The following is a 21,505-nucleotide window of genomic DNA, read 5'->3' on the forward strand; positions in this document are numbered from 1 at the left end:
TGAGCAAACTCATTAAGGATGAGTTATACAGCCTATTTTTTCCCCTAAGTAAAGTCGTTTTGGGTACGCATTGTATCTGTCTGGAGTCAGGTCCCAATCGGATTCTGATTACTGAACACATTAAAAAGGTGATGTGCCACCTTTGGCAACTTCCCAGAAATTCATTTCACACCCATTTGAGTTCAATCAGGTGGATTATAACTTTATCTCTGTTTTTTCTAAACACTATTGCATTTTCATGTTTTTAATGTTAGAAAACAGCAGTATTCTTGTAACTTAAAAAAATTACACTGGATGCATGCACAGAACTACTGTGATCACACTCCACATTTACTGATCAGGGACTATTAGCTGCAATATAAGTGCAATCGGAGATTTCTCTTTTGTTTGTAAAGAAGCTATGTAATTTGCAGGTCCAACACTACATTCTGGCCTACTGTAGCTATTCACTCACTGTTAAGATGTAACATTTCATACTAAGTTGGCTTCTTTACCTGTGTACTGTCTCAATTGTCTGTTCCCAATCCTGCAGGGCTAGTTGGAGTTCAATCTTCTTCACGAAAGCAGGCAGGAAGCCAGGAAAATGAACTATTACCTGGTTTACCATTTCCAAAGCTCCAGAGTAGTTCTGACGCATCTCAAGATACTGTGCCTATTATTAAGAAAGAATATTCTAGATCTAAAACTGAAACTTGAGCAAATACAATATCTACATACATTAATTAAGTTGCAATTTTGGGAGAATAAAATCACTGGAGTGAAGAGTTTTTTTCATCAAACCCTAAGGTAGAATATCGCCTGAAAATATCCGCTGTGCACGAAATGTAGTGAAGTTATAAACGCATTTATAAAGTATATGACTTCATTACACCTAGCACAAAGGAAATTTTTCAACTGCTTACAAGTCACTTCAAAACTTAGTTATTTAGAAGACCAGAAACTGCTGCAACTGAGTCAGTCCATTTCCAGGATAGAAAATTCTGGTTGATATATGGCCTACTATTATCATACCTTTCCACTTTGCCAGTTGGCACAATAGAGGAATTATCACCTTTAGCATATATAGCATTGCCTGGGTTCAATAAAGTGGAAAATCAGGCAGGGAGGACAGCAGAGTCAACTTTCCTTCCGTTAACTTCCGTGGAAGGATACTCTACTCCTGTGTACGGCATTGAGGCTGCATGTTTTGAAAGTGTGAAAACCAAAAGAAAGTACATGCAAAAGGAATATGTTGTGATAATCAAGAAAGAAAGTGACAGAGTGCACACAAAAGAGAAAGAAAAAGACATTTTAAAAGGAAATTCATTACTTTTTACCTTTGTTGGGTTTGGGAAAAGGGAGGTGTGGAGCGCCAGGGTTAGTGTAGGAGAACAGGAAATGTTTGCAGAACTCAAGGAATTAGTTCAACTGTTCCATGATCATCTACAGTGGATTTGTTTCTGGTCGTAAACAATGGGCAACGTTTAATGAACAAATGATTCTAAAACTTAAATAATTAATTTCGATGTGAAATTGGTCTTCAGCAGTATTGCAAAAAAAAGCGATATCAAATTGGCAGGGTGTAAAACTGTGCACCAATTTTCTTTTCCATCACCTGTTTTCTACTACCGTTAGTTGTACAATTTCATCCCCTTTATTTCTACAGTAGTTTTTTTTTATTTTAAACTCACTTTCCCCATCATAGCAAATGCATCATTTCCATCTTGGACTCCTTCATCAAAATATTTGATGGTCTTTTTAGCATATGCATCTCTCCCACTGGTTAGCTCGATCCATCCTTTCAAAATCAGGCCCTGTAATGATAGTACACTAATTATTACACTGATGTATGTGCTATATATTAAGCCACTGCACATTCTTGGAAATTTGGAAAACAATGTAAAAGTTCTCGGGCATCAGTTTAGTCTCCCTGTTGACTGCTGTGCAAATATTTTGGCACCTTCAACTGCACTCAAATCAGTTCTGAGCTTAATATTATTAGGCACTACGTTCAACAAACTGTCAGGCATACCCCCCCACCTGCCAAGACTGAGGCACACATTATTTCGCCACATGAACCAAAACTTAAAATTGCAAGCCCTGACTGGAAGGACATTTGCATAGTACCAGACAATGTTGAAACAATGAGGACCCAGTAGTTGCTTCCCCAATACACAGAAATAATCAGACCAGTTTTAGTTACATGTCTGTTGCAGAGTTTTGAAATGAGAGTTTTAAATTGGAGAAAACAGGAATTGAACCAAGACAAAGCCATGTGCTCATGGAGTAAAGCTCTCTCCTGGAACTGAAGCAAGAATTACAGCATCTCCTGTCTGCCTGCTTCCATCTCCTTCCCACGGAACTGAATCTTGTGAAAACACGTGAAACTCAGAAAGGTTTCCTACGTGAACAAGGTTTTCAGACGACTACTGGGACCCAACAAAAAGCAATACCATATCTTCAATCAAGGACTACAGCCAGCTCAAGAAACAGTAACAAGATATTGCTTCAAACTGTTCGACTTATCTTTTCTTCTGCTCATTTCTGTCTCTATTTGTATGTGTGTATCACGTGTGCTTGCTAGCATGGGCGCATTGTATATCCGTAGGCATGAACCGTATTAGAGTTTAAGTTTTAATAAAATGTCATCTTTCTTCTTTAAACCAAGAAAACCTCTTTGCCTTATAATTAGAAAGTTGTGAACAAGGATTCACAAAGGGGGGAGCTCAAAACAGTGTGTTTAAAATTAAACCCTGTTACAATAAGACCAGGTGAAGATAGTAACAGACCCCTAGACACCTTTCGCACCTGGTCGTAACAGAAATAATAAAGTGGCAGGAATTGGTTACTGAAATAAAAACAGAAAATGCTGGAGATACTCGGCAGCAACTGTGGAAAGAGAAATAGTTAACATTTTAGGTCACTGACATTTTATCAGAACATCTCTGACAGAAGGGCATCAACCTGAAACATTAACTCTGTTGCTTCCTCCACAGTTGCTGCCAGATCTGCTGCACAGCGCCAGCATTTTCTGTTTTTATTTCAGATTTCCAGCATCTATAGTATTTTGCTTTTGTAGTAGTTGGTTACTGTTGGGTTTATTTAAACAGCTAATTCAGTTCAAGATAGATGAGTTGAGACTTCCGCGTATCTTTTAAATCACCATAAGCAACACACCAACGATATCTACTAGTTTCTTTCAAAGAATACTGGTGATTAACACCATAGAAAAAATCCACAGCAGATTAATAGACAATTTCTACCGTAGACTGGCCCTATATAGTTAAATCCCGTTAAGCACACTAGCAATACAACTTAAAATGGGATTATGATTTTTATAAAATGGGGACAAAAATACCCATTTGCAAATCTTTGCACTGCTGCCTATTTAATCCTTCTTTCAGCAACTAAATCTATATAGAAACAGAAAGCATCCAGTAATTACACTAATATTCATAAAATGCGTTAGGCAGATTAATTCTATTCAGTCTGGTAAATATTGCAGACCAGATAATTGGGAAACATTTTATACTTGGATTGTACTGTACTTTAGAAGGGAAGTAGATGCTGAAATGGATCAAACATTTGTTTATCTGGAGCACTAAATTTAATTTCAACAAAATGCTGAGTAACTACTCCAAAATGCTTCTAAACTTTTAAACTGAGATTTGTGTTGGGATTTTACGGGGAAAAAAAAGGACAGCAATGGAGGTTGGGGGGGTGGGGGGGGGGGGCGCCATAAAATCATGTGAGATGGAGCGAGGACCTGCCCCCAACATCATCACGCAGGGCTGGAATTTCACAAGTGGTGGATGGCAAGTTGCATGGCGACTCTGCTTGTGTTTTGAAAACGAGCTATTAAAAAGATATTTAGATGATTAAGGAGGAAATTGAACCCAATATTACGGGCTCCTCCAAATTTTTGGGAAGCGCACGGGCAATATGAGGTGAGTGGTGGGGGAGAAGTGGTCAGAGCCATGGCAGCTTTTAAAAGGAAGGCAACAGGGTGGCAGATGTTGGTGTTGCTGCACCCAGTAGCCATGCAATGAGGCTTTTCGCTTTCATTACAAGGAAGAAGTAGGGCAACCATTTATTAGGGGTCAAGGCCCCCCATGAGGAATTATTCCTCCAGTCAGGGGCTTACTGGAGGGTGACCGGAGAAGGGGGTCAGCTGAAAGGGTGCCCTCATTACAGCAACAGGGCCCCGGCGGCATGGACATCGCGCACTCTGGAGGAGGTTCCGCAAGTGGGGAGAGAGGGAGGAGCAGGCAAATGGATCCGGATAGCAACAACCTCATGTACACCTGCAGGGGCAGCGGTAGGCAGCCGCAGAGGGGATCACGCACAGAAACCAGCTTGGAGACAAGGGTACCCAGTGGCCAAGGTGTACAGAATAAGGATGAGCTACCTCCAGATGTCAGAGTGGCTGTTTTGCCAATGACTTGCGCCTGATTCGAGAGGCCATGGGTGATCTGTGCACCATGATAACTGAGGAGGTGAGCTCCGATTGCATTGATGGTCATCCCATGCCAGTAGCTCTCAAGATCACTGTGGCCCTGAATTTCTACACCTCAAGCTCATTCCAGGGGCCCTCTGGAGATGTGTGGCATCTCCCAATCAGCCACACCTCCAGTGCATTGAGGTAGTGATAGATGGGGTCCTCAGGAGGGCCAACTAGTGTATGAATTTGAAACTGATGCGGACAGTAAGGCCGAGAGATCCTGAGGCTTTGGCACCTTGGCTGGATTCCTCCGGTGCAAGGTCTCAGACTGCATACATGTGGCCATCAAGGATCCCACAGGGTAGCCAATGGCCTTCATTAACTGGAAGAGATTTAATTCCCTTAATACCTAACACGTTTGTGACCACTGCCAGTAGATTCTACAGGTGTGTGCCATTATCCTGGGAGCAGCCACGACGCATACATTCTCTAGCACTCCCAGGTGCCATAGTTTTTCACCCCCACTGTGCGCCTGCAAGGATAGATACTTGTTGACAAGGGTTACCCATTGAAGAGATGGCTGCTGACACCAGTGAGGACCCCAAGGACTGAGGCAGAGGAACGCTATAATTTGAACCAAGCTTGCTTCAACTAAAGCATCGGTCTCCTCAAAATGAGCTTCAGGTGCCTGGACTGATCAGATGGTGCTCTCCAAAATGCCCCAGCGAGAGACTCCCAGATAGTGGTGCAACGCAGCGCTTTACACAACATAGTGCTGCAGAGGGGGGAGGCCCTGGCTGCTAAAGATATAGTCATAGCATCATAGACACAGTACTAAAACAGGCCCTTTGGCCCACCGAGTCTGTGCTGACCATCAACCACCCATTTATACAAATCCTACATTAATCCCATATTCCCTACCACCTACCTACACTAGGGGCAATTTACAATGGCCAATTTACCTATCAACCTGCAAGTCTTTGGCTGTGGGAGGAAACCCGGAGCACCCGGCAGAAACCCATGTGGTCACAGGGAGAACTTGCAAACTCCGCACAGGCAGAACCTAGAACCGAACCCGGGACGCTGGAGCTGTGAGGCTGCGGTGCTAACCACTGCCCCGCCCAACCTAGTGCAGCGCAAGGCATGCTCAGACGAGGAGGAAGATGAGGAAGTCGATGAGGAGTCATAGCATTTTGACAGACATGAGGGGTCACTTGGAGGACACCAAGTTATAGGAGCAAGGGAGGCTCCGGAGGCATCCTAACATCCATCCAGTACCCACAACAGTTCCATAGTCTCCCCCTCCATTGCGTTCAGACTTGGAGATGTGGTAGTCCGGTGCTGGTCTTGGCCCGATTGTGTGCTATCTTCTCCTGTAGACGCAAAGATGGATGGTGTTGGTTTCCCAGCAGGGAAATATGCTGGTGGTCATCCAAAGGTTATTGATGGGGATACGCAGATGCCTCCTACATGCATCCCCTTTCCAGGGACTTCGTGGGGGTTTCCAAGACAAATAGGTACCTTCAGGCAGCATGCCTTTATGCCTGAGTCTGTACCAATGGATGGGCAGACATTCCCTCTCCATCCAACACATTCTCATGCTCTGACACATGCAAGGCTCACGAGGTCAAGGGTTTATGAGGCAATAACTTTGCAGCCAGGATGAGTTCATTGAGCCGCTTGTGGTGATGGATCCAGGTCCTTAGGGTGACCTGAACGGCTGCTGACTTCCTCTGCTATCTGTAGCCAGGCTTGCTTGGTCAGGCGCCCAGCTCTCCTCCACCAGTCCCTTGGGAAGAGGACCTCCTGCCTTTCCCTAGCAGTCTGGAGGAGAACCTGGAGGGAGCCATCAGTAAAGTGTGGGGCCACCCGGGGTCTTCCTCTGTCATTGTTGTGCTGCCTCTCTCCCCTGAAGAAATACTTACAGTCGATCAAATATTGAATGCAGGGCTGGTAGCCCTTTAAATATGGTGCCAGCACCTGCTGCCATGTCAGCTGATGCTGCCATCTCTGCCTCTGCCCCCATCCACTTCATTGGATGGCTCCCACACCTCATTACTCCTAATTGGCCGGCCGCTCATGGCCAGAAAGGAAGCTGCACTCGCTTCCAGTACTGACAGCAGGACCTGCAGATTCCAAACAAAATCTGGCCCAAAACTTCTCACTGTGGAAAAAGTTACGTAAAGCTGCCCATATGTAAAAACAGGCCAAAGGAATACAAATACAAATTTCGTCAAGAGTCTGGCCTTATGACTCAGTTATAGTCATAGAATATGAAAGTCTAATTGGGAACTGTTTTCTCCCAAGTTGAAAAGGCAGGTTTACATCTGATGGGCTCAATATTATTCTAGGAATAAACACTATTTCTTTGACATTCGCCTGCTTTAATTTCAGCATCTATCAAAGAAAATAGCTTCTTAACTACCAATCTTGTTCCATGACAAAGTCCTTGTTTAGGATTCAAGTTTCATAGCTACACTACAACCGTGTCTTCCTTGAGTATAAGTTTGTGCAGTGGCATGCCCATTGTAAGTTTTTGTCACACTAAACCAATTACATCATTTGATCGACCCCTCCCATGCCATGCCATTCCATCCTTCCCATGCCATCCCATTCCCTTCATCCCTCCCATACCATTCCCATCCTGCTCTTGCTATCCCCATCCCTCCCCTCATGGGAACTATCACTCCAACCAGGTTTACGACAAATCAAAGCTCACAATGGCTATAAAATCTCAGTCAAAATGTTTGCCACTGGGATTTCAACAGCCTGGCAATGGTCATGTAAAAAAAAAAGTTGATTCACTTGAATAGTGAAAACCAGTAGTACAATTATACATTTCGCCCTTCCAAACTTGGGTTATGTCTGGAGAACCTGTGGTGAAGGATGGGTGGTTATGGGCCGCTCACTGATTGAAGTAACACTCAAACACAGTATTGAAGCATTCTGGTTCCATGCACTATAGGTAAGATTGTATTGATTCCAGTATGTTAAATAGGTCTCGAGATAATAAACCCCCAAATATCAATTCTATCTCTGTCTGCACAATACAACACTATTGAGCCACACATGCATCACACACTCCAGTCCTTTGCATGCCCCATGTGCCTCCACATGCACCAGGCTCTGCCCACCAAATAAATCCACCGTCCAATCAAAACAGTCCAGACAGACAAAACCTGATTAATATTGTAATAGATTGGCAACCAGGGCCAGAAATTTTCCTGTGGAGGAGGAACGACAAACAAGTGGCGAAGGCCCTCCCACTCTGACCTCCGTACGTGGAGAAATCTTGTACTAGCTGGCCAATTAACAGCCGGCACGCAGGGTCGCGAACCACACAGCCTCCGGAGGCGGGCCTTGAGGCGGCGGCCGTGTCATCACCTGAGGCGGAAGGAAGTGCTGGCGGCACATTTTAAGCGCACATAGTTGTCAGCCCTCCTGAAAAGGGCATTGGTGACCACCTTGATGCACTGCTGGGCCGTTGACTGAGATCCCACACATGTCCCCAGTGAATCCCTGGAATGATCAATAGTGACCTTCAGTGCCACTGGCACTGGATTTCCACGGAGTCCCCTGGGGCTCAGCTCATCCTGCATCATAGAGTTATATAGCACAGAAACAGGCCCTTCGGCCCATTGTGTCTGTACCAGCCATCAAGTACTTAACTATTCTAATCCCATTTTCCAGCACTTGGCCAGTAGCCTTGTATGCTATGGCGTTTTAAGTGCTCATCTAAATACTTCTGAAATGTTGTGAGGGTTCATGCCTCTACCACCACTTCAGGCACTGCGTTCCAGATTCCAACCACCCTCTGGGTGAAAACAATTTTTCCTCAAATCCCCTCTGACCCTCCTGCCCCTTACCTTAAATCTATGCCCCCTGGTTATTGACCCCTCTGCTCAGGGAAAAAGTTTCTTCCTATCTAACCTATCAATGCCCCTCATAATTTTGTATAACTCAATCATGTCCCCCGTCAGCCTTCTCTGCTCTAAGGAAAACAACCCTAGCCTTTGCAGTCTCTCTTCATAGCTGAAATGCTCCAGCCCAGGCAACATCCTGGTGAATCTCCTCTGCACCATCTCCACTGCAATCACATCCTTCCTATAGTGTGGTGCCCAGAACTGTACACAGTACTCCAGCTGTGGCCTAACTAGCGTTTTATACAGCTCCATCATAACCTCCCTGCTCTTATATTCTATGCCTCAGCTAATAAAGGCAAGTATCTCATATGCCTTCCGAACCACCTTATCTATCTGTGCTGCTGCCTTCAGTAATCTATGGATAAGTACACCAAGGTCCCTCTAACCTTCTGTACTTCCTAGGGTCCTACCATCCATTGTATATTTCCTTGCCTTGTTAGTCCTCCCAAAATGCATAACCTCACACTTCTCAGGATTAAATTCCATTTGCAACTGCTCTGTCCATCTTACCAGTCCATCGAGATCGTCCTGTAATCCGAGGCTTTTCTCCTCATCTGCAAACTTACTTATCATACCTCCTATATTCACATCCAAGTCATTAATGTACACTACAAACAGCAAGGGTCCCAGCACCGATCCCTGCCGTGCACATCTGGTCACAGGCTTCCACTTGCAAAAACAACCCTCAACCAACACCCTCTGTCTCCTGCCACTAAGCCAATTTTGGATCCACTCTGCCTAATTGCCCTGGAATCCATAGGCTCTTACCTTCTTAACCAATCTCCCATGCGGGACCATATCAAAAGCCTTACTGAAGTCCATGTAGACTACATCAACTGCTTTACCCTCATCTACACATCTAGTCACCGCCTTGAAAAATTCAATCAAGTTAGTTGGACACGATCTCCCGCTGACAAAGCCATGCTGACTATCCCTGATTAATCCTTGCCTCTCCAAGTGGAGATTAATCCTGTCCCTCAGAAATTTTTCCAATATTTTCCCAACCACTGATGTTAGACTCACCGGCTTGTAACCACCTGGTTTATCCCTGCTACCCTTCTTGAATAATGGCATCACATTCGCTGTCCTTCAGTCCTCTGGTAACTCCTTCATAGCACATAGGTTAGTGATGGCCTCCCTGGAGAGGCACTGCCACTGGAACCTCTGTAGATAGTTGAGCTTCAAATTGGTAGGCCCTCTCTGGAGGGTAGCTTCTTCTGCATGGAAGCAGCTGCTGGATTTCCCCCCTGCATCCTTCTCCATTGTCTGGAGGCCAATGCTGACCCTTCTGTGGGCTCACAGGTTGCTGCTGTACCGCTGCGGGTGCCTGGACCTGCTCTGCTGCATCTCAACAGGGTCCCCAAAGCCTGGATGAACAAGGCCCGTGAACGGGGTCTCCCCACTAAGTGCAAAACCTTCACTGCCAATGGCCCTCCCAACTCCTTTCCCCGACTCGACACCTCTCAGGAATTGGCACTAGCCCTTTGCCCTCCTGGTAGTGCTGCCCTGCAGTGCTAGCACTTGGCCCCCACTCCTCAGTTGATTCCCAATGTCCTTCCTTCTCCACCCTGCCTGGCAATTGATGCTGCCTCTCCCAATGGCCTCCCTTTGTAACCAGTAATGAGCTCCCACCTCCATGTTGCCTCCCTCAACCAGGCAAGGGACTGAAGCCCTGCGATTCCTGAGTGCATTATTAAAATTTAAAACAGTAAAATCTCTGTCAATAGTCCTCTTCACTAGCTTAATTGCCAGCTCGCCGCATCAACGTCAGCTCTCCATCTTCCATTTTTTCCTCCATCAATAAAATTGGGATGTAACGTCACATCGGAGTTCCGCTCCGACATCTCCCATCATGATTTAATGCCCTCCCCACCTCCATTCCAGTCTCCAATGTCCGAATAAAATGCAGCTCTTTGACGAAAGAACAACCAGAAATCCTCAATTTAAAAGGAGTACTGTTGCAATAAAAGTACTAATTTCTCCACAAAGGTTTTGCGGTTCTCTGCCAGTAGATAAAAATGTTGCTGTTATGAATAAAAATATGACATTTTGAAAATCATTTGGTGCCCCTTTGGTTTCTCTACAATCCAATTACAAAGTACAATAAAAATGAAATACAAAAATTAGGATGACTTAGTTTCCTTTGCAATATGCACAGAGAGATACATATAATGAATTTTAATGCAAAAAACAGAGCAAATGCTGGAAAACTGCAATAAAAACACAAAATACTGACTAATCTGCAGTATATTTCCAGCATTTCCTCCCTTTATTTTAATGTAATGAATAGAAGCGCTAAACTGTCTGTAAATTCATGATGTCACAATAGGAAGTCTTCATAAATAGTTGTCTCACACTGCCTCCAACAAGCAGTTTTAAAATATATGACACACATGCTTGTTACAATAATGTTACGACAGGCATTTAGCAAACTATGACCAGTGTATGGAATTATCACATTTGAGAACAATGTCCCCATATCTACAAGGTGCGTAACTTTCATTTTTAAAAATCTAACTTTACAAGGACAATTTCACATGTGAAACGAATTATGTACAACTGAAAGTGTAACTGCATTCTACTAAATTTCCACAAATCCATGTTTCAAAACTAGATATCTTCACATTCACTGGTATGTCTCAGTCATTCTTTATTTTATACATGCTTTAAAATTGCTAGTTAGAGATAATATGGCACAACCATTTGTGTCAACTCTCCCTTTAGTGATGTAATCAATTTCCACTTACAATTACCGATAGAAAGCATACTAACCTTTCTTGCTCCATTAGAAAGCTTAATCATTCTATCAACGTATTCACGAGCTTTGTCATGACGCCCAATATGCCAAAGGAAAAGGCCCGCAAAATACAATGCCATCTGTCCTGCAGTTTTTCGATCCTCTCTTAGTTTGCTATCAAGTTCTTGAATGGCGTCACGATCTTTTCTCAACGCAAAAATAAAAATCTATTTCAGGATTTCTGTAACTAAATAGAGTACTTTTAATCCTTATCTATTTGATCTAATTAGTTTTCATTTTATGGCACTTTTCATGAAAATACTATATGAATCTTACAACTAAAGTGAATGCTCAAACAAAATTTAATTAAGATATCAAGTTCTGTTTCCCCAGCATTGAGAAAAATACCCAGTGAGTAGCCAAATCATACAGAGCAGGAAAGTCACAGGTTTGATACCAAGTTTGTGCTGAGATAGCTGATCTCAGCTACAACAGTCATGTGACCACAACTGGCGACAGCATCTGTATTAGGGGGGGGGAGAATCCAGACAGGGTTCCCACTTCTGATTATTATGTGGCTCAGCTGTTATGCTACCATGTAGCTTCAAGTTTTATTCAAGGCTTAGATATGAATAATGGCCACTTTAGGGCAATCGGATCCATGCCACAACAAGTACTTAATGGCTTCTGGAGAGGAGGAGGGAAAAGAAAACATTGGCAGAAAGTAAATCATGGAAAGAATATTCTGTAGTAATGTGAAAAGAAAACAAAATGCTAAGGTCTGGTAGCTCCAGACCAAAGGACAAGAATGCCAAAGTCTTGTAGTTCCATACTGAAGAAAAGGTAAGTTCTGGGGTAGAAAATACGAATGTAGATATTTTTAGCAAAAAAAAACCCTGGAAACACTGGTAAGGGAAACACAGATTTATGGATAGGATAAGGATCGTTCAGCGGTTTTGCAGAATTCCCTAATTTTATTTTGCATTCTACAATGAAAAGAAGTAAAAATTGGGGATCAGTGTTAATATTCTTTACAATAATTGAATGTATTCATTGTACATTTGTCATCAAATTGACATAAGGTGAAAACACAGACTCCAGGGTTTCAAAAGTACATAAGGAAACTAAACAAATAGAAATTAGGTAGGAGACATGTAAGCTGTAGGCTGTCTTGAAACAAGTTGCTGTAGTTGTAATATTATAAATATCATCCAATCTAAATTAAACATATTTGCAATGTAGAGTCCCACTTGATCTTTTATGCAGTTTTTACTCTGGAACAAGTGGTTCCAATCCTTCATTGCCACATAATATATACCATGTGTACTCACCTGGAGCTAAACTTTTTTTATGAGCATAGATTAGAGCCATTATAGAGCACAGCGACACATCTTGCTTCTCTCTAATAGCCTCAAGCTCACGGATAGCTTCCTGAATACGATCTATGTGTGCAAAATAAAGACAACATTTTTGAATTATGAAATAAGTCTGGTTACTGGTTGGTGCTTGAATATTATGAAAATACACTAAGCATTTTCATTGCATTTAATTACCTTCCATAAGGATCCCATAAGCATGAAAAAATAGGAACACAGCATCATTCCCATATTTTTTGAGACCCTCATCTGCTGCAATCTGAATATGATTAAAATATTTTTTTTGGCAGTAATAGTTTATTAGAGCCTGCAAAATAAAAAGATTAAAGTAAGTACATTGAATAGTGCTTTCAGTAATAATCTTCTCCAAAGTATTCGCTCCTCCTCTACTCGCCCTTCTTTTCATGTTTTTCTTCCATTCAATTGTCCTTCATACAATCTGTTGGCCTCATATCAAGAGGACAGACGCTTTCCCAATCCCAGACCTCACTAATAACATTCTGCACCAAGATATTAAGAGATGCACATAGCAACACAAATGGACACTCTGGGCCCGGTTTTAACTGTGTAAGCTGGTAGGTTTTGAATGAGTTAAAATCTCGCCCACTAACATCAATCAGTTTTCACCCCAGATGAAAAACTCTGTGCATGCCTCTAGCTTCTATCAGAGATTCATGATTTAGGAGAACACTGGTTTTGATCAGCACATCCCTCTGTAACATGTACCCTATTCACTGTACTACCCAGCTACTAATTTCCAGATTTTCATCCCCATTTATAGCAGTGCAGTAACATGCCATGCCATCCAACATTCTGTACTGACAGAGGTGTGCGACCCCGGTTAACAGCTACAATTCTTCATACAAGTTTCCAATCTCACCTTTAAAGACAGGAGAAAATGCCAATGTTGGTCAGGCATTTCCTTTGCAAGAAAAGGAAGGTTAAACAGAAAAGACAGAGGGTTGTAGTTGGAGAGGACAGATAGATCAAAGGCACAATTTTTGAAAAAGAGGTTGATGACAACAGTATTGATAAAGAGAAGCATCTGAGCAAAGCCAACTATTAACAATGACAGCAAATACTGGGATCAGGAAAGGTAATTAAAAGGTTACTATTTGGGTGGAGGGAGTGCTGAGTGAGTTGGAAGTGGGTCTAATAGAAAACATGAGCTTGGAGACTACAATGAGAGAAATGGGAGAGATACTGATAAACTGAAAGTGGTTCATTGATCCCATAGCCAGGTGAAGCCCCTACTGCGATGAGCCTCTCAAAAGCCTTGTCCTGCCTCAAGTGGCTGCTGTGGACTTGGGAGACACCTTTCCACAGTAGCATTTCACTTTGGCCCCACCCTCTGCCGTGCCTCCAAACTTCATAGCGTTGCTCCTTGAAGATACAGCCTACAGACAATGCCACAGTATGGCTTCCAGTTCCTTCCACAATTCAGGTGCTGCTAAGATCTTGCCTTGTTTGAGTAGGTGAAACTCTGAACTTTCATGCATCCTGTGCTGTTCGTAAAATCTGAAAAAGGTTAAGAAAATGCCTGACAATTGACTGTTTAACGACCATAATTACCTGCCCATTGCCAATCTGTCAGCCACTTATCCATCCTGCCACCCACCGAATAAAATTGGTCAGCTGCAGGAAGATGTTGGGTTGTCAGCACGACACAGGTCCACACAATTGTACCGGCCCTCCCGCCTCCACGGGACTAGTAAAATTCTGCCCTTAATCTCAGGGTTGTGGGTTGAGGCCCCACATTGGCTGGTTGTTCTGCATGGACTTGATAGGATGCAAATGGCCTTCTCCTGCACCATAACGGCACTCTTACTCCTCCTGGTCCCACAAAGGCACTTAAAGAAAAGATAGCTATTTGGGCCTTTTCTAGTCCTGGATCCTCTTCCTGCAGTCTTCACCTGATGGGAAAGCCACAATGGAATTCCCACTCATCCCAGAGTTAAAATTGCAGTCAGGAACAATAACATAATTGGATTCCAATTTGCACACTTAAAAAAGGACTCCCGTTCAGAAGAACAGGTTAAAATAGAAGACAGAAGCAACACATGGACATCACCCATCCGATTTTAAATGCCTGACATTCTGTCAGGTGGGTAGGGTTGAACACTCTTTCATAGTTGAAGAAATCCATAAGAAATGGAAAGATGGAGGCAGTAGTCCCTAGCGGAGAAAGCAGCTATGGGTTGAACTTGCTTTCCAGATTATTTCTGCAGCAATGAGGATTTGCCCAAGGAGAATTCCACACCTCGCCAGTCGTGCTTCAAATGCACTTGAACTTGTGACCATCACAGAGTCATACTTAAACCGCACAGAAACAGGCCCTTCATGTCTGTGCCGGCCATCAAGCACCTAACTATTCTAATCCCATTTTCCAGCACTTGGTCCATAGCCTTGTATGCTATGACGTTTCAAGTGCTCAGCTAAATACTTCTTAAATGTCGTGAGGGTTCCTGCGTCTACCACCCCTTCAGGCAGTGCATTCCAGATTCCAACCACCCTCTGGGTGAAAAAAGTTTTCCTCAAATCCCCTCTAAACCTCCTTCCCCTTGCCTTAAATCTATGCCCCCTGGTTATTGACCCCTCTGTTAAGGAAAAAGTTTCTTCCTATCTAATCTATCAATGCCCCTCATAATTTTGTATACCTCAATCATGTCCCCCGTCAGCCTTCTCTGCTCTAAGGAAAACAACCCTAGCCTTTTCCATCTCTCTTCATAGCTGAAATGCTCCAGCCCAGGCAACATCCTGGTGAATCTCCTCTTCAATCACATCCTTCCTATAGTGTGGTGCCCAGAACTGTACACAGTACTCCAGCTGTGGCCTAACTAGCATTTTAAACAGCTCCATCATAACCTCCCTGCTCTTATATTCTATGCCTCAGCTAATAAAGGCAAGTATCCCATATGCCTTCCGAACCACCTGATCTCTCTGTGCTGCTGCCTTCAGTGATCTATGGATAAGTACACCAAGGTCCCTCTAACCTTCTGTACTTCCTAGGGTCCTACCATCCATTGTATATTCCCTTGTCTTGTTAGTCCTCCCAAAATGCATCACCTCACACTTCTCAGGATTAAATTCCATTTGCCACTGCTCTGCCCATCTTACCAGTCCATCTATATCGCCCTGTAATTTAAGGCTTTCCTCCTCACTATTTACGACACCACAATTTTCATGTCATCTGTGAACTTACTGATCATACCTCCTACAATTACATCTAAATCATTAATGTACACTACAAAACAGCAAGGGTCCCAGCACCGATCCCTGCGGTACACATCTGGTCACAGGCTTCCACTAGCAAAAACAACCCTCAACCAACACCCTCTGTCTCCTGCCACGAAGCCAATTTTGGATGCACTCTGCCAAACTGCCTTGGATCCCATGGGCTCTTACCTTCTTAACCAATCTCCCATGCGGCACCTTATCAAAAGCCTTACTGAAGTCCATGTAGACTACATCAACTGCTTTACCCTCATCTACACATCTAGTCATTGCCTCAAAAAATTCAATCAAGTTAGTTAGACACGATCTCCCCCTGACAAAGCCATGCTGACTATCCCTGATTAATCCCTGCCTCTCCAAGTGGAGATTAATCCTGTGTCAGAATTTTTCCAATAGCTTCCCAACCACTAACGTTAGACCCACCGGCCTGTAATTACCTGGTCTATCCCTGCTACCCTTCTTGAATAATGGTACCACATTCGCTGTCATCCAGTCCTCTGGCACCTGTCCCGTGGCCAGAGAGGATCTGAAGATTTGTGTCAGAGCCCCTGCTATCTCCTCCCTTGCCTCACATAACAGCCTGAGACACATGTCATCGGGGCCTGGGGATTTATCCACTTTTAAGACCGTTAAAACATCTAATACTTACTTCCTCCCTTTCAATGCGAATATGTTCAAGTATAATCGCAATCCCCCTCCCTGATCTCTACACCTACATCGTCCTTCTCCATAGTGAACATAGATGAAAAGTAATCATTTAAAATCTCACTTATGTCCTCTGGCTCCACACACAGATTGCCACTTTGGTCCCTAATGGGCCCTACTCTTTCCCTGGTTATCCTCTTACCCTTAATATAAAACGCCTTAGGATTTTCCTTTATCTTGTCCACCAATGTTTTTTCATGTCCCCTCTTCGCTCTCCTAATTACTTTTTTTAAGTACCCTCCTACACTTTCGATACTCCTCCAGTGCCTCCGCTGTTTCCAGCACTCCGAATCTGCCATAGGCCTCCTTTTTTTCCCCTGACCCAATACTCTATATCCCTTGACATCCAAGGTTCCCTGGACTTGTTGGTCCTACCCTTCACCTTAATGGGTACATATTGGCTCTGAACCCTCACTATTTCCTCTTTGAATGACTCCCACTGATATGATGTAGACTTTCCTACAAGTAGCTTCTCACCGTCCACTTTGGCCAGATCCTGTTTTATCAGATTGAAATCGGCCTTCCGCCAAATCAGTACCTTTATTTCCGGCCCGTCTTTGTCCTTTTTCCTACCTTAAATTTTAGAGAGTAATGGTCACTATCCCCTAAATGCTCCCCCACTAACACTTCTACCACTTGTCCAGCTTCATTCCCTAGGATTAGGTCTAGTACTGCCCCTTCTCTTGTAGGACTTTCTACGTACTGGCTCAAAAAGCTCTCCTGTATGCATTTTAAAAATTCCGCCTCCTTTAAGCCTTTTGCACTAAGACTATCCCCGTTGATATTGGGGAAATTGAAATCCCCTACTATTATTACCCTATTATTTTGGCACCTCTCTGCTCCTCTATCTCTCCCTGACTGTTCGGAGGCCTGTAGTACACACCCAGCCAAGTGATTGCCCCCTTTTTGTTTTTAAGTTCTACCCATATGGCCTCATTTGTGGAACCTTCCAAGATATCATCCCTTCTAAGATATTATCGCATTTGAAATGAAGATGGAAACTGAATCAGGAGGAAAAGGAAAGCGAGATGTTGTCTAAATTGATGGGATCAAGATCAAAAACAAACATGAGGGAGAACTTGAGCAGGTCAACAATGACAGTGGTATCAAGCGTAGGACGAGAAGAGGAAACTGGGAGTTTGAGTGAATTTGCAAAGGAACTAGGAAAATAACAAACTTGTATTTCTATAATGCCTTTCACAAACTCTGGACTTTCTAAAGTGCTTCCTAACCAATTAAGTACTTTCAAAACGTGATCACTGTTATCATGTTGGAACCATAGCAGCCAAGTTGCACTCAGCAAGCTCCCACAAACAGCAAAGTGTTGGCTAGCCAAAAAATCTGGTTTAGTGATGTTGGTTTAGGATAGATAGTGGCCAGAGAGAACTCATCACCGCTAACTCTGCTCACCCAATGACAACTGTGTGCAAATGGATAAGCTCTCTCTGCCGGACACCCCTTTATGAATCCATCTCATTGAATGGTGCGGCCATGATTGCCTCCCCATTGCACTGCTACCTCCTTCTACTTGGCCTGTTCCAGATCCAGCGTGAGTCCCGCACCTTCCCTCAAAAATTGCAGACGAGCCCTTAACAAGCTGACAACAAGCTCATCAACAGGCTTAACGGTCATTGCTCAGAATCGGGCAAGTTGCCAGGTCCCACCTTCCCTCCTTGTCACAAAAAAAAAATCACTGACTGTTGGAATGGCGTCAGGAAGCCGGCATCGACAGCCAACACGGGAAATCACCTGGCCACCCTCCTCAGTTCCCACCCGCAATTTTGACACCAAAATCCTGTCCCAGGTCTAAGTTGAATGACTGAGGTTAAGGCGATGCTCATATGAGACGCTAAGGGAGGAGATTCTGTTGATGAGGTTGCCATAGGCAATAAAAGAAGATTTCAGTGAAGGATAGAAGAGGCTGTAGTACTTAAAGGAGCAAAAGATGCCAGAGGAGCAGGGAGAGTCTGAGATGGGAACTAACAACAAAAGTTACACCAATGCAATGGGGGTTTGGGCAGGACAAGTAATTCAGAGTAACTATGCAAAGGGGACAGGTCCAAGCCACTCCGTCCTCCCATCGCCCGCTGCCAACACTCAACACCAGTGAAGGTTTGAGGTTGGCATATTCAGTGAATATTGAAGACAGCTGCACAGTGCCAAGGGAACAGATAAAGGCTGGAGGAGTGGGAAAGCCACAGGCAGGGCGGCCAGAGCAAGATGTCGGAGGGATTAAAGTTAAAGACAGAAGCGGTTACCCGGGAAACGACACAATCAAAACTCGGAGACCAAAATCAACGGAGAGTCCACCCGCGGCCCCCGAGTGCCGCCCTTGCACTGCCCCACCCTCCGTCTCATAAAAGACGGAAAGGCCTTTACCAAGGTGGGTGAGTCCTGCTCCGCCATCCCCGGCTGCCAACTGCAGCCCCTCTCCGCCGGTCTCCTGGTTACCAAACAGACAAACAATCGAGCACCGACCCAGGCCTTCTCCAGCAGGAGGAAGAGCCAGAGCCGTCATCGACAGCTTATGTCTGGTTCTGCACTCAGACAATGCAAGGAGCCAGGTACCAGTAGGGGGAGCATTTCATCATTACTTATGCATGTTCATAGAGCAGTTAATTGTTCTTCAAACAAAAATCTAAAGCAATGTCATTTTGATATTTTTTAGAACTTTAATATGTGACAGGGCAGGTTCAGAAAGCAATTAAAAAGGCAGATGGATCCTAGGCTTTATAAATAAGGGGCTGATTTTCCGCTACGATATCGAGGGAGGAGGGCAAGAACAGAGACCGGTGGGCACATGCTTTCATGCCACCAGCCAGCGTGCCGGTTTAAGGGCACCATCCCACCTGTTCTATAGCGTTATACCATCTGTAAAGAGCTAGGAACTAATTACCTAGGAACTAATTGTTATGTGTAAGTATTCCGGGGAGGCACATTCATGGCTGCACTGGAGAGCCATGTGACATAACAGGAAACCAGCCTGCAGCAGTCTTATAGCAGAGGGCATGGAAAATGAATGATTGAAACAAAGACTCTAGCCTTTCCAAGTCTAAAGTGTGATTATTTCCAGCATATGGGAACCAGAAGGAGACGTTATATGGTGGCAGTGTGTGTCTGAGTAAACCCAAAACATTTTAAACAAATTTAATGCTTCATTAGATTGGAAAAAAATTGACCCAAAATAGGGCCAGAGAAAGAGAAAGGCAGCAGTGAAACAACAAATGAATGTACATTAAACAGAGAGGAAGATGTGCAGGAGCTGTGGAAGACCACATGAATTCACAGACAGAAGGAAATGGATATATACATATTGATCAATCTGCAGAGTTTGCAGAAAGACCAATCACCAGAAAAAGATGTGCAAAACAAGGGAAGCAGGTGGCAGACAAGTCACCAGAGCAAGAGTAACAAGGCGAACGAGTAGGGTAAGAAACCAAAACATCCATACCCTGGAAGACGACAATGGGGGTGAGAACACGACAGACATAGGAACCATACAATTGCGTGAAATGTCTGAATGCGACAGTTCCCAGAGAAGAAGTTCACTGTGAAGATGTTAACTGTATGTTCTATGCCACTTGTTACGACAAGGTGAGAAAGATGTCTGGAGGTCTTTTGCTGTCTTCACCTGGTCTTATTGTAACAGGGTTTAATTTTGAACACACTGAGTTTTGAGCTCTCCCTTTGTGAATCCTTGTTCACAGCTTTCCAATTATAAGGCAAAGAAATGAGCACACCAGGTTTTCTTTAGGTTTAAAGAAGAAAAGTGAAATTTATTAAACCTTAAACTAAACTCTAATACGGTTAATGCCTACGGATATACGATGTGGCCACGCTAGCATGCACACGCGATACACGTGCAAATAGGGACAGAAAAGAGAAGAAAAATAAAATGGAGCGGTTTGAGGCAGTCTCTAAAAGGGTGTTTCTCGTTACTGTTTCTGTGTTTCCAGCTCGCTGTAGAGTCCTTGATTGTAGACAGATCTTACTTTTCGTTGGGGCCCAGTATTCTTCTTAAACCTGGTTCACTGTAGGAGACTTTTCTCTCTTGGGGTTCATATGTCTTCAATGGTTTCCGAAGCTGGTGAGAACCAGATGAGAGCAGACTGGAGAAAGGTCTTCTCAGTCCAGGAGAAAAGTGCTTTATGAGTTCAAATCTGTGGCAAGTTCAAAAAACCAACAGCCAGCTAGTCATGTGACTAAAGCTGGTCTGACCACTTCTGTGTATTGGGAAAGCAAAGACTGGGTCCCTTTGTTACTATGCCTTTCCAGTCAGGGGCTTGCAATTTTAAGTTTTAATGTTCATGTGGCGAAATAATGTGTGCCTAGGTCTTGGCAGGTGGGGGCTTGCTTGACACACTGAAATAGATGGTCCTACTATCCTGGGGGTGAGCCGTTGCAAAGAGCTGCAGATTATCTCAGTAAACCATGAGGTAAAGGAGGCAACACTGAGGATTGAAGATAATAACGCTCATTGAAAAGCACCCTGCAATTAGAAGCAAAGAAGATCTTGTGCAAATGTACCCAGAGTGTTTTGATGAGATGGCTGGATGCTTTGAAGATTTTGAGTATCACATCACTATTCGTACAGCGATGAAACCAGTGATTCATCCCCCCACATAAAGTACCAGTAGAACTAAAAGGAAAGCTTGAAAGAGAGCTCCAAGAAATGAAGAAAAGAAGGTGATCGCCAGAGTCACAGAGCCTACAGATTGGATAAGTTCTATCTTGGTGAGAGAGAAGCCAAATGGATGGCTAGGAATTTGCCTACATCCCAAAAGATCTTAAGCAAGCAATAAAGAGGAATTACTACCCTATTCCAACACTGGAAGAGATCACACCAGCACTGGCAGAGGCAAAAATTTTCAGCAAGCTTGATGTCAGAAATGGCTATTGGAATATGAAGCTTGATGCAGAATCTTCACTTTTGACAACATTCAACACATCCTTTGGACAGAACAAATTCCTGCGCCTACCTGTTGGCCTTAAAGTGAGCCAGGATATGTTCCAACTGAAAGTAGATGTTGGCATGGCAGATGATGTCCAGATATACGGGCCTGAATTTTACTGGTGTGTCGCAAATTGTGGTGGCGTGCTCTGATCTTGG

The 21,505-nt window shown here is 43.8% G+C and overlaps 1 protein-coding gene across 3 annotated transcripts in view; it reads right to left on the bottom strand.

The window, feature by feature from the left end:
• Positions 1 to 18,922, bottom strand: part of ttc21b (tetratricopeptide repeat domain 21B) — a 130,183-nt gene extending 111,261 nt beyond the window's left edge. Inside the window, exons 1-6 of one of the 3 annotated variants that reach the window (XM_068035213.1) lie at positions 18,775 to 18,922; positions 12,634 to 12,763; positions 12,412 to 12,522; positions 11,116 to 11,282; positions 1,671 to 1,793; positions 495 to 652 (exon numbers count right to left, since the gene is read on the bottom strand). In XM_068035213.1, the coding sequence (XP_067891314.1) occupies positions 495 to 652; positions 1,671 to 1,793; positions 11,116 to 11,282; positions 12,412 to 12,522; positions 12,634 to 12,763; positions 18,775 to 18,801 (716 nt within the window). In that variant the 5' untranslated portion in view covers positions 18,802 to 18,922. The other 2 variants (XM_068035214.1, XM_068035215.1) reach the window with 2 other exon arrangements.
• Positions 18,923 to 21,505: the final 2,583 nt, after the last annotated feature.

Source organism: Heterodontus francisci, chromosome 7, assembly GCF_036365525.1.
Source record: "Heterodontus francisci isolate sHetFra1 chromosome 7, sHetFra1.hap1, whole genome shotgun sequence".
Taxonomy (NCBI): Eukaryota; Metazoa; Chordata; class Chondrichthyes; order Heterodontiformes; family Heterodontidae; genus Heterodontus; species Heterodontus francisci.